Source organism: Haliotis asinina, chromosome 3, assembly GCF_037392515.1.
Source record: "Haliotis asinina isolate JCU_RB_2024 chromosome 3, JCU_Hal_asi_v2, whole genome shotgun sequence".
NCBI lineage: Eukaryota > Metazoa > Mollusca > Gastropoda > Lepetellida > Haliotidae > Haliotis > Haliotis asinina.
In genome coordinates, this window is record NC_090282.1 from 33113614 (window position 1) to 33131290 (window position 17677).

At 37.3% G+C, this 17677-nt stretch overlaps 1 protein-coding gene across 1 annotated transcript in view; it reads right to left on the bottom strand.

Annotated features, from left to right (window-relative positions):
- LOC137277841 (lysophospholipid acyltransferase 2-like) overlaps positions 1-16998 on the bottom strand; it is a 30374-nt gene extending 13376 nt beyond the window's left edge. Inside the window, exons 1-7 of the mRNA XM_067809806.1 lie at positions 16851-16998; positions 6483-6628; positions 5152-5322; positions 4575-4685; positions 3324-3468; positions 3060-3110; positions 1347-1440 (exon numbers count right to left, since the gene is read on the bottom strand). Of these exons, the coding sequence (XP_067665907.1) occupies positions 1347-1440; positions 3060-3110; positions 3324-3468; positions 4575-4685; positions 5152-5322; positions 6483-6628; positions 16851-16931 (799 nt within the window). The 5' untranslated portion in view covers positions 16932-16998. The remainder of the gene's footprint in view (positions 1-1346; positions 1441-3059; positions 3111-3323; positions 3469-4574; positions 4686-5151; positions 5323-6482; positions 6629-16850) is intronic.
- Between the last annotated feature and the right edge of the window lie 679 nt (positions 16999-17677).

Sequence of the window (17677 nt, forward strand, 5' to 3'; positions counted from 1 at the left end):
GGTTATCTGACACAACCTCCTACTAGGTTTTGTTAGACCCAGTGTAGGAGTGCAAGGAATAACACTGGGCTAAGTTTACTTAGATTGCATGCTCACTATGGCCCCAATGTAACTGCTACATTTTAAAAATTATGTTTCCAGTGATATTTTGTGATAGTTTTTAGTTAAATATACCATAACTCTTAACTGTTTTGTGTCTTGAAATTATCGCAAGTAGCTAATGTTAAGCTTATCTACAAAGCTTTGTGACACCATGTCCTTAAAATTACAATTGATCAAAGCAAGTTCTGCATTTGTTACTTCTTATAAGTAGGAAGCGTGATAAAAAGGTGGAAAGAGTTGAATAGAGATGCAAGTGCTGTTTCAATTTAGTAACATTAGTTTGCAAATGGGACAAAGAAGAAATAAATGAATCCTTACAGAATTGTTTGTTGTTTGTCTGGAAAAAACTGCGTCATGCATCCTTTCCTCCTCACAAACCTTTGCAGATTTACAAAATTCTGATAAAAAATTTCCATCCATTATGACACTACCACACAAGAACACGAGACAAAGACCTAAATCCTCAGAATAGGGGAGTATATGTTTGCAATGCCTTTGCATGGATATCAAATCACAGACTTAAATGTGACCAACAATCACAGTATAATGTTCACCAACGGGCTATCTCATCATACAAATCATCTCCTATATTTACGTTTTTTACAACAGCTTCCTTTGCTGTTTAATGACACAAAGCCTTTGCCTTGAAATAATCAAGTTTGGAATCAAAAAGCAAATGACTGAAATTATTAGCAAAGATCCATGACATCGAGTCATGCTGATACACCTTCAACCATGTCACCAAGCCTGACCACCTCATCTACTGATTCATCTCGTAAGACAAGCAATAGTCACTAAGGGAAAATCCATCTCATAATCCCCCGGCGTAAAGCAGCTTTCACATGACAAACTGAAGTTTGACAACACATGTTGTTGAAATTTTAAAAGTTGTCAAACTCTTGTATCATGTGAGTGTCATGTCCCTATCAGTATGGTCACATGACAATTTCATTGACTGCTATTGGTCGTTTCTGAAAAAGCATGAGTTTGACAACAATTAAGATGTCAAACTTGAGTGTGAGAACACCAAAAGTTTGAAAGAAAGTTGGTGAGAATAGAGACTGATGCCATTTCTCAACAACAGTTTGACAACTCTGAAATTTGTGTTGATGACGAGTTGTTGGAATGTTCACACTCTCAAACTCAAGTTTGACAACATGTGTTGTCGTGTGAAGGCCACTCAAAGACAACACTGACTAAGATTTACACATGTAGCTCTTCAACGAAAGAATACAAATACTTACTTGTGAGGCCATTAATATTGTAGAGATGTGGTGTGACAAAGACCATGAGAAACCCAATAAAAGCTGTTATACAGAACTTTTCCAGTACAACTTTCTGTAAAATGAAAACAGAATATAATACACTATGAAAAAGAGTAGTTATTTGTTAGTTATTAAAAATATTAAAAGCAGAAAAGAATAATACCACTACATCAACTGCATTGACAATAAACATGAAACAACTAGAATACACATTTATAAAATATGTGTTGTGAAACAGTTGTTTAAACCATATACACACATATATTTATCTAGACCCACTTAGTACCCTTATCCTGACACAACACACACCTACTTCATATACTGAGTCAAAAAAGAAACTTCATAAAACGTAGTTTCTAAAAATAATGCATAATTGTTCTTTGATGACACATATATGTTTCCAAAATGGGATCCCTATCTTTCGACTGTAGAAAAACATTAGCAAAACCCACTCAAACTCATCCATTCGATGTGCAAGTGACGTTAGTGTCAAATCATGTTTTGCACGTGCAGTTGATCACATGATCTTCGCATTGAGGTTTTCATAATTTGCATGTGTTTGCAATTGGCCCCAAGAATTGAAATAACACTTTTCAACCACAGCTCTAACGGTATTTTAAATGCCACGATTGTCAAATGTGCAACGTGACGATGCTGTTGGCATGTTGCAAGCGGGAAGATCAGTTATTGACGTTGCAAGAGCAATGGGATGCAGCCGCCGTACTGTGTGTGACTTGCGAGGTCATTTACAACAGATTGGCACCACTTCTGATTGCCCAAGGTCGGGTCGTCCATGTGTGGCGTCATGAGCAGAAGACCATCAAATCGTCCGACATCACCTATGTGACAGATTTCTGCTGGCTACACAAACCAGAGCTGAGATGTTTCAAGGTCAACTGTCCTAACAGACCATTTGAAATCAGTTGCGGACTGCCAATCTCCATTCTTGATGTCCATATTGTGGGCCAATACTGACGCCGTTTCATCAACGCCAACGTCTGCTGTGGGCCCAGCGTCATCTCCGATGGACCCAGAGAGACTGGAATTGAGTCGTCTTTAGTGATGAATCCAGTTTTACTCTCAGATTCGCTGACGGCAGACATAGAGTCTGGAGACGACGTCGTGGACAGTATGCCAAATGTTGTGTACAGGAAGTCGACAGATTCGCGGGCGGAAGTTGCATGGTGTGGGGTGCTTTCTGCACGAACAACTGTTTCCGACTTCTGGTCATCTATGGAAACCTGCTTCTGGTTACCGCAATCAGGTGCTCACCCCTGAACTTGTTGCTTTCATGGTGGCTCATGGCCCAGGTCTACAGTTCCAGCATAATAACACTCGGCCCCATACCGCGATGTTGAGACAAAATTTCCTTCAAAACGCTGGAATCAACGTGTAGCGCTGTAGCCAAATGGAACTGATTGTGGCACTGCCAGTGTACTGAGTACATCACATAGTTCTCAGCAATAAAATAATAATTTAACCATCTTACCATCTCTTGTTCTTTTATAAAGCCCTGAAGAAAGAATGTTAAGTTTCTTTTTTGACTCAGTATATTTCATCTCCGTTACAGCAAAGGGAAATCAGAATGTGCCTTTTCTACAAGACACAAATTACCAGTAATTTTTAAACAAAAACTGTAAACTGTAGATGTACATAGAATGATTGCATTGTATCACTTCAGGTGCATCTTACATCTGTCTGGAAGATGTCCTCTGTTTCCTCTGGCACTTTGTCAGACTTTCCCTACAACATGAACATGGTCAATATGTATCACAGAGTTAATAAATTAAATGTAACATTTCTTAAACAATTCATCATGGTCATTTGTGTGTATAATCAACACTATGACATCAAGCACATGTTGGTGTACAATCAACACTATGACAAGAAAACTTTAGATTACCAGGTCAACTTGGATGATTCATCATGTACTAAATGTTTCAACGTTCAACCTACATTGACAGAGGATGGCTTCGTGGGCTCAGTAAAGTTCCGTCCATCAATGAAGGCGATGTAGTCAGAATAGAAGGCCATGGGACCGCACATGATGCCATGGAAGGAGAAGAGGTAGCTGTAGAAGGACAACAGGCCTGGCATACTCCTGGCAAATAAAGAGGTATTACCATGGTTACAGAGGACAGAGTTCAGACAACAATATTATGATGATATCACTACAAAGTATGCAGAGCACTCATTATTAGAAAATCATTCAGTGGCATCAGAATCTGTTGTTGCAGAGTTTCTAAGACAAGTATGCCAAAGGATACACTTTGACACAGGTCTAGTTTCAAAAGTGATTATCTTTATTACATGGAGACACTTACAGAGTTTCTTCTAAAAGTGGTAGGCTTTTAAATAAGTCATGCTTATTTATGATGCCTTGAGTTCAGCCAGTTTACATTTTAATCATGATTATACATCAACATCTATGATGTTTGTTCTTCAGTGTAGCATCCAATCACTTGATTGTTCACCTTGTCTTGGAAACAGGATACTAGGAAATGCATCAATACACCTAACTGCCTAATTCTCTTTGGGTGCAGAATACTAGGTGATGCATCAATACACCTGACTGCCTAATTCTCTAACTTATACAAGATACTAGGCGATGCATCAACACACCTGACTACCTAATTATCTTAGGATGTAGGATACTAAGTAGGGCATCAACACACCTGATTACCTAATTATCTTAGGATGCGGGATATTAGGTGGGGGATCAACACACCTGATTGCCTAATTCTCTTAGGATGCAGGATACTAGGTGATGCATCAACATACCTGACTGCCTAATTCTCTAACTTATACAAGATACTAGGCGATGCATCAACACACCTGACTACCTAATTATCTTAGGATGTAGGATACTAAGTAGGGCATCAACACACCTGATTACCTAATTATCTTAGGATGCGGGATATTAGGTGGGGGATCAACACACCTGATTGCCTAATTCTCTTAGGATGCAGGATACTAGGTGATGCATCAACATACCTGACTGCCTAATTCTCTAACTTATACAGGATGCAAGGTGATGGATCAACACACCTGACTACCTAATTATCTTAGGATGCCGGATATTAGGTGGGGAATCAACACACCTGACTGCCTAATTCTCTTAGGATGCAGGATACTAGGTGATGCATCAACACACCTGACTGTCTAATTCTCTTAGGATGCAGGATACTAGGTGGGGCATCAACTCACCTGACCGCCTGACTCTTCTGGTCTGCAGAGAGCTCTTCCTCAGACTTCACTGTTCCATCATGGAGGGAGAATGCCAGACTTGTCAACTTCTGTACCATGATCATCATTGGCCTGTAGTAAGGTATGCAGCAGCAATGTTAAGTTGCTATGTTTAATCTCTTGCCGACAAGGCTGATGTGGTAACATACAGTTTTACTGGAGGAGTTAAACATGGCACATGGAGAATGGAAACAGTAGGCGGGGTTTAGAAATCATGATATCAATGTTGCAAGTCATGTCATCTTGGAGTGAGAGAGTTTAACGCCCAATTTTAGCCATATTACATCAATATCCCAGAGGACACCAGAAATGGGCTTCACACCCGTTTGCTAATCAAACCTGGGTCTTCAGTGAGATGAGTGAATGCTTTAACCCCTTTGGCTACCCCATCCCCCACTGACATCTTGGAAATATATTTTAGAACTATAACAACCTAAAAAGTCAATCAAATGACTGAAAAGAAAAATCACTAAGGAACAGTATCAATGGCCTATGATCTATGGCCATTCATCGATAGAGAGATGTGTGACTGACTGACCCTGTGATGTCGAGTGTGTATCCGCCATAGTCGTAGATCTGCCTGAAGATGTGTGTGATGGAGAGGTAGAGCATAGCAAAGCCAAACACTGCCTTGTGCATCCACTCCCGACTGCCCATCAACATAATCAAGTAGCACACCAGTGACAGGAAGAATAAGTGCCATATTTGACTGAAATTAACAAGGACATTAACAACGGTTATAGGAGAAGAGTACCACATTGGAACACTTCAAAATCCATGATAGTTAGATTTAGAAATTCTTGCATAAGTATCCATGGTAACAATATCACTGGACTTTCTTCACACATCCAACATGTTGAAAACAATCAGACCCTATCCAACTGTGGTATATATCCATAACGCAAGTATCTTCTGTGCTTACTATACGGGTCTGTTTTTCCTATTTGCCAGGCTTCAGTATCACTTAACATGTCAAAGTTATATGTTTACCAAAGTTTCAAAGAATAGCTGTGTCGTGCACACATAAATGAGAGTATAAATTATTTAAAGAGCAGTACTCAGTCCATTTGAATACAAAAGGCTGTAAGCTTAAATTAACAATAAAGAAGTTGTCTATCCATAGAAAAAGTTTACGATACTAATAAACAGCAAGTGAGTAAGTTTGATTTTACGTCGCTTTTAGCAATATTCCAGCAATATCACGGCAGTGAACATCAGAAATGGGCTTCACACACTGTACCCATGTGGGGAATCGAACCCAGGTTTTTGGAGTGACAAACAAACATTTTAACCACTAGGCTACCCCACCGCCCTACTAATAAAGAAGTTGAACATCCACAGATCTTCTCCCGATGTTCCTCACACCAATTTCTAAATGCCACTCAAAGTGTCAGTGAGTTTAGTTCTACACCCCACTCAGCAATATTCCAGCAATGTGGCAGTAGTTTATAAATAATCATGTCTGGACCATACAATTCAGTGATCAATAGCATGAACATCAATCTACACAACTGGGATACAGCGACATGTCAACCAAGTCAGTGAGTATGGCCACTCGATCCCATCAGTTGCCTCTTATGACATGCATGGGTTACTGAAGACCAGTTCTTGCACGACTCCAAAGTCAAAGAAGCTAAAGAGCATTATGAATACCACAATAACAGTCATGACAATAATGCCAGGAATGTATAGCAGTTTTACTTTTTTATGTCCCAGTTGTCCTTGTCCGCGTACACTGTCAGTGTCAGAATGTGCAGTAGGTTTAATATGCAGATAAAACAATTGGATATGTAAAGAACTAAAGAGTTAATCTTTCAACATGTTTAACAGGAGTTCATGTACACATGTCTTTTCTTCTATGGTACTTACTATCCAAAGCAGAAGAATGTCAGAGTAAATCCAACAACAATTTCTATGGTATGCCGAATAGTTGCACTGGTCGTCTTAGGGCCATATAATTTCCTGAAGGGGATAGCCAACCCAAGTCCAATCAGCTGACACAGCAGAAAGTTGATCTACAAGTAAAAGGTGTTGTTTGGTCAATAAGAACACAAAACATGATGAAACACTGAACAAACTCATAACCATGATGGTTGTATGAGTTAGTGAGAGAGTAAGTTAAGTGTGAGTTAGTGAGTTATCAATCTGGTAATGAGAATTAGAAATGTATATTCTATTTCCTAGTTCACATTTACAAAACTGATAAGAAACTGCCACTAACATTGTCTACCTACTCATAAGTGAGCGAGGGAGTTTAGTTTTACACCGCACCTAGCAATGATCTAACTGCATGAGGGTGATGTGTAACTAATTGAGTCTGGATCTGACAATCCAGTGATCAGCAGCATGAGCATCGATCACCACAATTGGAACATGATCCATTCATAAGCTAGTATTCCACAAAGAATGGTTGCTTCCTGAATTCTACTGGTCTAATGACCATCAGAATTTCCTATAAACTTTTGAAAATTAAATACGCAATGATGATCATAAAAAGCTCGTGAAGTATGCCTACCAGAACAAGCTTTTCAGCAGGAATCAGTATGTTAATTATATTCATAAAGTTTAACGAAAAATATCTGAAAGTCTGTTGCACAGTGGTAAAGAAAAAACAAGCCCCGAGGTCCCCAGATCTAAATTGTGAGTGAGTGAGTTTAGTTTTATGCTGCACTCAGCAATATTCCAGATTTAAGGCGGTGGTCTATAAATAATTGACCTGGACCAGACAATCCAATGATCAACGATATGAGCATCGATCTGCACAATTGGGAACCGATGATACATGTCAACCAAGTCTGTGAGTCTGAGCACCCGATCCCGTTAGTCGCCTCTTATGACAAGCATAGTCACCTTTTATGGCAAGCATGGATTCTAGCCTGAGACCTTCACGGGTCCAGATCTAAATATGTAGGACCAATCAAAGACACAAAGACTTGCCTGAATTTTGGACACTACATCAGTACTGTTTCCCCAATGTTGATAATTATTGTTCCAAATGAAAAAAAAAATCAATGAGCACATTCACATATCAACATGATCACAAGAGTTCAAATGGATATTTACATACACATAACCACAGTCAATAGTATGTTTTAAAATTGTAGTCACAACGTCCATTGTTGATTCCAGGTGTTATTATTATCATAGATTCCGATGTTTCTACTAGAAGTTATTGTCAGGCACAAGATTACTGATGCAAAATGAAACTGTAGCACGCTAATGGCCTCCAACAGTTTCCCACATACAAGCCCCCCAACAATACACGCCCCAACACACTCAGTATTGATCCTGAACCACTTTAAATTTCAGTTATAGAGCACCTGTTGCAATCAACATTATTATCAGCCCAGAACATGCAGTGTGTTGATATTTTGAATTTATCATGATGCCAGGGGCATGATATTGTGGGGCCATGGGCCTTATCTTAGTTTAAGGGAAACATCAACCTTGAAAAGTTGGAAATATAGATCGGTTGTTTCTACACAGAATACAAATTTGCTTATTATGGACTATAACCATTACAGACGCTGCTTGTGACCAGCAACATTCTCCTTGTGCTGTACAAAGCGACACTTATCGGAGGACTGAATAAAGGGTACACAATAAGTTGTATGGCCAAACTGACATGTTTATTGTTGCTTGATGCCTACTTCAATGTGAAGCTAGGAGTGAATATCATGTATTATGGATAGCAAAAAGTACACAGTATTGGCTAAAAGACTCCCAGTAAATAAACTGTTGACATCAAACTTAGTCAGTAACATGTGATATCTGAGATAAATCATCAGTAGATATGATGATTTACAACATAGATTCAATTTTCAGCTAGGCATAGTCCCATACACACACACAGAGGAACAATACCACATACGCATCTACAGATGTACAAAGACATGTGTTTGAAATAGTAATAATTTCAGGTGTTTCATTCCGGTGCTCTGTGTCAGTGGTCATCAGAGATAGCAAACATGTCTATGTTCATGATACCTACCATTCTTTAAATAATTCTATTTAATTGCACCATAATGAAAAATCAGTTTAGATATCATTTGCCTAAGGTTTAAACAAAGTATGTTGTTCTTACTTAAGGTGTGACTGGGTGTATTCTCATCTGCTTAGTAAACTTATGTACATATACACTTTGACAGTGAGCAAGATAACAGTGGTAAATCAATCAATGTGTTATCAGTCAATCCTCAGACTGAAAACTTTGTCTTTCAACTGGCCACTCCTCTCTGCTCAACCCATGTGCATGCCACAACATGTAACACATTAGCCATGAGAACCTAGTGATACATTGAATAATTACCAGGCAAGATAAATGCCAAATGTAATCCACTGGTTGTTATAAATATCCTTTACATCCTCCACGGCAGGCAAGGGTTAACTTTGTTGAGGCATTTTGATAGTTAAAGTAATCTTTGTGTTGTCACCTTTAATTCCTACTGCAAATAAAGTCATTAAATGAGGTGATAAAAATGTTGTGTTGAGTACATTAAATGAACTTCAAGGTTGAAAAAATAATACTGAAGAGCATAATTGTACCATATACAATTACAGCTATGGACAGATTTGCAAGGTGAAACAGTTTTGTCGGCATAATTTGATCAAATATGAGAATTCAAGAAATTTCCTTGGTCTTCAACAAGACATCCTAAAACCCAGTTTGTTGGGTGGCTGAAGCTAACTGATTATCATGATTATGTTTACTAGCTAAAACAGCACTCCTGAATGTCTAGCAGTTAGCCTTTGATTCCCTGAAAGTTTGATAAGATTGACAAAAGAATAAAAAATGATGTCAATCAAACCATATTGTCACCATAACTGGATTGTGGTGATGTTCAATGACATTTTGATTAGTTCATGATATGAAATTTTTTTGCGAGAAATATTTTGCGCTACTTGGGAAGTTGATACATAGCATAAAGACAGTGTCATGGCCAAACTTCAGAAATGATGCTATTATCATGATTATGATGACTAGTCCATAAGTAATTGATATAATTACACACTGAATGAATAATCATGATAACTGAAGATACATGTTCATATACCCTTGCTAATCATGATATGGGGATATTATCTAATCACAGCTTCTACCTGTGGTTTATTGGACAATGAATCCTGTGTCTTTCATGCATAGTAGTTGAAAATGAATGCAAAAGAATTACAGATGCATGGGTCCAGAAAATTTGCATTCATGTTCAGGAATATTCACAGTAAGATAGCAGAAAATGTAGCAATATTTAACAAGTTGAGCTTACATTAAGTTACAAGAGAAAAGCAGAACTTTAATAGATACTTGTTTCAGATACTGCTGGGGACATTGACTGAAAATACCTACCTGATGAAAGCCAGTACAAGGATATGGCTAAGTGAAAGAAGAATCTCTTTCATGCATCACAAAAGAATGTTTCACTCAATCAAATGCTCTGTCTGAACAGGTGTTGTGACAATAACTGTCAGAACAAGCTACAATCACATTCATGACAAATTACAGATGAAAGAATGCATAGAATATATTGTGCTACATATCTCAACACAACAATAAACTGCAATTTGAAAGTCAAACCATTATCATTAATAAATGAATGGAAAAGGGCATATACTTTACCCCAGACAGATGTTGTACTATAAAACAAGTTACAATCATTATTATTTTATTCATTCACATTGTCAAAATCAGAAAAAAGGCATCAGGTCACTTATATTAACGCAAACTAATGTTAGTTCTATAATGCAAGTTACAATCATAAACTGCAACTTTATTCATTTACACATCGAAGATTGCTTCACACTCTCTGTATTGTATGGACATTTGTGGAGGATAAACAGAACCAGTCACAACTTCAGATGTGCTCTTGACTCAAAAGCCTCCTGCATAGCTGATAAACATCATAGCTATCTGACAGATTGTAAGTGTGTAGTGTTCAGCAGATGTTTATGCTATCAACATCTTATTTCATGTTTATATACCATGCTGAAAAAAATGCAAATCAAATGTCCACCTACATGCATGTTTTGTCGTATTTCTCTTCATACTATTGCCCATGTTCCTGTGTAATCTTTTGTCCAGTATTGTATCTACACTTTACTGGATATGTCGACAGTGGCACAATCTGTCAACATACTCAAACTGGAACAGGTATTTTCCTTTAACAATTGGAAGAGGATGATAACTGACAACCTCTTGCATGTGTTTGACAGCACTGGGGACCAAACCAGTTCAGAGACAAGACAGGGAAGTTTCTGCAATGCTACTGCCAGAAGTCATCAGCTAGAAGTCTCCAAGGAATAACATTTCAGCAGGACAGACATGATGTGGAAGAAAACAAGTACAGGTGATGATAGAGAATATGTTATGGCCCTATCACAGTTAGATTATTTATTCATAATTGTTTGGGATGTGAAGTGTATGACAAATTGCTAAGTATCACAATGCCCAGTTAAAACTATACATTGTCGAAGTATCATGTCTTGGGTGTTTTGCAAATGTGTGAAATCAGGAACAAGAGAATATCAGCTTCAAAATGAACTACTACAAATAGAAATGAGCACATGTGACAAAAGGTCTATGCTTTAACACTTCATATGATGACATATTCAGCAGCCCATGTGGTATTGTGGAATCTCCCAACACTAATAGTATTCAGCTGAAACCTGAGAAAGCCCATATGTTGTTTGCTAATGAATCTTAAGAACCTGCAGAACCTTTTGGAAGTTTATAACAATATAAACACTAATGACTCGTCAGAAGTTTTTGTTATCACTGAAGGAAGTTACTATCAAGTGTAAGCATGGATCAAAGAATATAGCAGATTCTTAATCAAGACTTATGAAGTCAGAACATTAAATTAGTCCTTCCACGATGAATTATATATTTGGAGACGATCTCATGGGGAACTAGGCTAGAAGTACCAACAAGTCTAAGACTAGCAACTGAAGGTCATCAAGGAATCATGAAAACAAAGTCTATGTACCTGGGTACTGAGGTATACATAATGATGTAGAAGCAAAGAATAGAACACTGTCGTGCATGATTTAACCACTAACTGACGAACGTTTTGGTTTCACAAGATTTCCAGCTGGGGAAGAAGTTGCAGTTGATGATGCCTTTTTATATAATTTTAGAACTGTCACATACATAGATTAAACCATGCATTTGCAACACATGGAGTTCCATTTCAAGTTTACACCAAAAAGGGACGTCATTTTATCATGTTTATTTCAACGGAAATGGTTTACTATCATTCTGTGTTCGGGATTCATCATCAAGTTGCTCCTCCTTTGCTTCAGAAGAATAGTGTTGTAGAGAGACAAAATAAAACTTTGCCCAAAAAATCTGTGAGAATATTTTATTTTCAGAAATGAATTCTTATACTTAATCAAGATTTGTGGAACAGTTTTAAGAACTGTGTTAAAACAGATACTCTGTCATGCATGGTAAGGGATGGAGAACCAATATGCAAGCTGAGGAGTGATGACAAAAGGAAAGCCAAGCCATGTGATCAGAGACTGGGAAAACCATATGAAAACAAGCTATCAATGACTTTGGAGTACAAGCAGTACAAGGTACAGTGATGTTCATATGAAAGGATATCAAAAGCAGAATGTGATGTGCAATATAGACCTGACAGTGCGCATTTGGCTATGGGTAGTCACACGTTTTGCCAGAAGACCAGTTTGACATAACATCTTGACACAATGTCAACAGGGGATCTTGCATATGACAATGCTTGACCTCTTGTTGCATGTGTTCATCAGCATTTGTCCCCCACTGAATATCTATGGGATAGTCTTGATCAATGCTTGTGCATATGTCATCAGGCACCTCAGAGACTATACAAGAACTGCATGCAGCACTTCAGCAAAATAGTATCAAAGCATTCCTCAACACAGCATTCTGCATCGCCTTTTTTCTATGTAATGGGTCACCACTGCTAAGCTGTTATTGATGCACATGGTGGTCACACCAGATACTGACATTTAACTCTGACCAAGTGCCTCTAATAGCTCTCTGTGGTTTTATCAAACACAGACTGGATATTAAAGTTTTAGAAGTCTGTAAAGTGATGATTTTACTGTAAATGAACAATGATGTCATGTTTGAATCAGTTATATATCAGTAAGAGTATATACAGAGATAACTGATTGAAATTTAGTTAACAGTTATCAATCTGCTTAAATATATAGCACTTAGCAATGATAGACTGATGCTCACTGGCAATGATAGAATGACTCTCAATACTACTTTCAGCATGCAGAAGCATCTGTTATCATTTCTATTATGTCTACTATAGGAGTCCATAGATTTCTCCAGAACAAAGTGTTCATAATGTTTATTATCAAACTCAATTTACTGCAGCCTCTACCAGCCCAGGATCAGAATGTCACGCAGATATGACAGGTGTTTACTGTGGTTATCACATACACAGGATAACCCAGTCCCTGGTACAATCATAATGTCTGACCGGTCTGTACTTCCAGTCTGACAATGTTAAAGCTATCCAGATCAAATGTCATGCATCATCTATGAAGATTATTTACATATATAAAGTTTAAATCCAGAGTAATACTGTTTGCTTGGTTTTGTAACATTTTGCTGCTTCAGGAATTATTCAAAATGATAGCATATAATTGAATACTGACCAAAAAGTGTAGTGGTTGATATTGTGAGCATCAATGTAGGTCACTGGGTTAGATGACCTGTTGTGAAGCAACTCACGGGGCCTTACATAAGTTACAATCTGATACGATTACCCCCCTTTTAGATTAGTAAAGGCTGCTAGTGATTTCTTCTTAACTGGAATCTACCCATGGAACTATGATAAGAAGCCTCTTGTAGAGCATCTTGTACAATGACGTATCATATATGTCAATTTGAGATACAATAAAATTAACTGGTGAACAGGATAGTGATTGGGCAAAGCAATCAAAACTGAGGAAGTTGGGTTATATGCCAATTTTAACAATATTCCAGCAACATCGACACCAGGAACGGGCTTCGCACACTGAATCCATTTGGGAAATCCAACCTGGGTCTTTGGCATAATGAGCAGACAGTAGGCTACTGGACCAATCCTCAAAACTTAGAAACACATTCATATATTTAAACATGAAATATGTCACTGTTCATATGTTTATCCAGATCTGGGTATATTTTAAAATCATGATAATTAGCATGTTTACAGCCTTTAAGTTCATGTTAGCCTTCTGACTCAAGACTACTAACCTTTGCTAAGAATGGTACACCTCAAATGACAGTAGTCCTACTAAAGTAGTATTTGTGTGTTATAACTCAGTTCTCATGGCAGTAAGTGAGTCATCACACAGTAAACTATTACACTAACATGCTTAATGACTCCTCTTAATTCTGAACCCTGATAAGTTTAAGATGGCTTTGGTGAAAATGTCAACCTTGCATAATGATTTCATCCTTTCTAAATTTGTTTCCTGTGCCTGAATATGCACACTGACTCCATCAAGTATGTCTGTACACAACCAACATGTAGAACCAGGTTTAAATAAAGGACAGGAATGTTTACTCAATGACAGAGGTTTTGCGATGGACTTGAGTACAAACCTGTTATATATCATTAGAAGGACTGCCAGCTAAACTGGTCAGCATTCTATAGCAATGTTATGTGAAAAAAAAACCAAATGGGTTCCTTGTCCCCTGACATCTGAACCTTTTACAATAGACTGTGGTTTTTCCCATCATAAGTTATTAAAGCAGCCCTCCATAACAACCTCCACTGATGTCACACAGCCATGTTAACTATTAAAAGCATTTATATAAGTAGTTCATATTGACAACAACTTTTACGAATGTAATTCTTTTTCCAATAATATGTTATTTCAGCTACAGTCTTCACTATACATCAGCGTTTCCGCTGGTATTTTTTTTAAGGCTGTTACAATATGCACTTGCATATTTGGTGCATTGATCTGTAGCCCTTCATGAATTCAATTTGCTATTCGTGGTCACAAGAACCAAATATGAATGAAAATTGCAATTTTTCAATGGAGCCTGTTTTATTTAACCCTCTTGTCCCTTTTCAAAGTGAGATATGAAACAGAGGAATATGAACTAGCCTTGCAGTAGCACAAGTCATGTTACTTATTGTTAGTTTGCAAAGGCTGCATATGGTACAGTGAACTCTAACTTTTAGTCTATTAGATACCACATTTGAGTGTCATGTCAGATAACTGGTTATTGCTACCACAAACTGACAGTCAGCATCTGGGTTCCATATTGGGCATCGATCACTTAACTACAATATTGTATTCGTGAATAATTATTCCTATTCATTACCCAATAATTGTGATAACATCATATTTGGAACATAGTGTACTTGTTGCAAACCCTAGTATTTTTAAAACTGTACACTGTGACCAGCTAGCATTTCAAATACCGGTCATTTGTAAATTTAGTGGTCAAGTGATCATACTTTTGATTGTGCACGAGACCTTGCAAACTAATTACCAAACAGAAATGTAGAGAGTATCGCAATGTAACAATGCCTCCAATTTTAGCCTGTTTTTATTTAACAAAACTGCCTTTTATTTGGCAACATCTTGATGCCATTGAGAAAACATAATATTCCTTTGGAGGAGAAATAAACTGACTGTGGTATTTGGAAACGTGCTGGACATGATGACTGAGAGCCTTTGAAATTACTGGACATTCTAACTTTGTATTGTCAAAACTTGGTATATAGCAGATAACAAAAATATTGAAACATATAAAAACAATATTTACTATATGGTAACCCTTTAGTACAACTAACTGCTACTGCTGGATATAATTAGATTGGTAGTAATCTGGACCAGTCAAAAATTATTGACTTTTCTTGGTCCTGCTATGAGTGAGTGAGTGAGTAAGTTTAGTTTTATGCTGCTTTTAGCAATATTCCAGCAATATCACGGCGGGCACACCGGAAAATGGGCTTCACACATTGTACCCATGCGGAAACTCAAACCCGGGCCTTTAGCTTTAACCACTAGTCTACCCCACCGCCCCGGGCCTGCTATGTCTATCCTGAAAATGTTATGCTGGAATGTAATTGTCATGCATCAACAAATATTTTCATTCTTTTTCTAGACATTTGTTTCCAGGTCCAAGGTTTACATAAAGGTAATATGCTTGGGGCTGGTGTGAAAAGTGATGATCCAGTCAGTCACTTATGACTTCATCGAAAAACAACTTGAATAAAATCCATAAAATAGATCAAAAGGACAAGTCCAGACATTGGATGAACATCATTCATAACCAGTATGTGTCAAGACACTGATAGACTGACACTGAGATCAGACGATATACCCTCCCATATCCTTTCGATATTGTGTATGGATGATGAACTACAAAACAAACATTGCGTGATTGTTGTCTTGTAAGTGGGACACAATACTGTCTATTTTCCTCAATGGCGTTGAAGCATTTTATTCAGAACACATTTCTCTTCATATACATAATATTCCTGTAAAAATACCTATGGTCCCATAAGCCGAGTTACACTGTACATGTTTCATCAATAAATCTTGTTAACTTATCATCATAATTCACTAAACAGGACTTGCTATGCGTCTAAAATTTTAACAGAAAAATTGTATGATTGTATGTAAAAAATATTTATGACTACCATGTCATGTCCTAATATTTAATGTAGATGCCAAGAAATGAATTTTAAAAAATTCCTGTTAACAGCTTGCTATAACAGTCACATGAAATATTAAAAGTAAAACAATGTACTGTGCAAAAAAACCTGATTCAGAGATATAAAACGCATTATATCTCTATCAAGGCAATCATACTTTGAACTTGTAACCTTGAAATGCAACCTCTGAGAAATGACAAGGATGTGACCATGGTGACACTTGCAGTAACTAGGTCACCTAAATTTACTTTGGACTTTAACCTGGTTAATAAATGTCGGTCAAGTCTAGAATCAATATCGATATATATGACTGTATAGAAATTCTACCGACCTGTTTTCAATATTGCGTTCCTTGAAGGAAACATGCAGAGGTACAATCTTGCATATACAGTAGACTGACGAAGATTAATTTTGTTAAAAAATGAAACGAAACTTTCATTCAAGTAATAAGTTAGAAATATCGCCAAGAAGAAATTGTTTCTGATATTGTTTCAAAAATACATGAAACATTTTCGGAAAAGCTGAACCAAACCCATTTCTAAAGCCCACAAACAGAAATGTGCAATGTGGTCATACGAACCTGGTCGATCGGCAATCCCGTCAAGCTAACGAGAGGATAAAACAGTTGAAACCCCGCGTAAAACTCGCCAGTGCTCACCATCTTGATTTAGAAAAAAATTAACCATGGAAGTTATGATCAAAACCACAAACAAACTCATTAACTGTCCAATCACGGATCCATTCACGCCGAGCAGCCGCAAGATGGCGACATAAACAATGAGTTGTCTGCCCATTAATTACCTCCCTTTCACGGTGTTGGGGAAATTTGTATCCATTTGAAACAATTCAACATGAAATCCGACGCGGATCATTTCATGTTACGTATTCATAATAGTGTACGGGACGTAGAGGAACACCTCGTATTTATAAGCACATATATTTTCATTAAGTAGAAGTAATGCATATATATTGCCAATAAAAATCTGATCGAGCAAAAGACTTAATAATTACACTAAGAAAGTGAAATCCCAGATATGACATATGTTAATAATTACAGTATCCAGTTATTTTGTTACGAGTGTAAGTCTTTATTGTGTATTAGGCGTTATCGTCTGCTATTTGTGCCGTTTGTTATCCTTGATGTACATCTGGTTTACGTGTACTTGTGTTTCGCTATAATGCACCATATTGCATGCATTTTAATGAAATTTATACAAAACTGTTTTCACTGAATACTCTCTCATATTCTCCTACAAGTTTCTGTAATTTTCATATTCTCTCTGTTAAAGAAGAATGCCGAACTAATGCTTCAGACATTGAAAACATTATAGAACAGGCTCAAAATCACATAGCTAAAACTAACCGTTTTACGGAATTCAAGTAACAACCGAAGAATATTAAATGCAA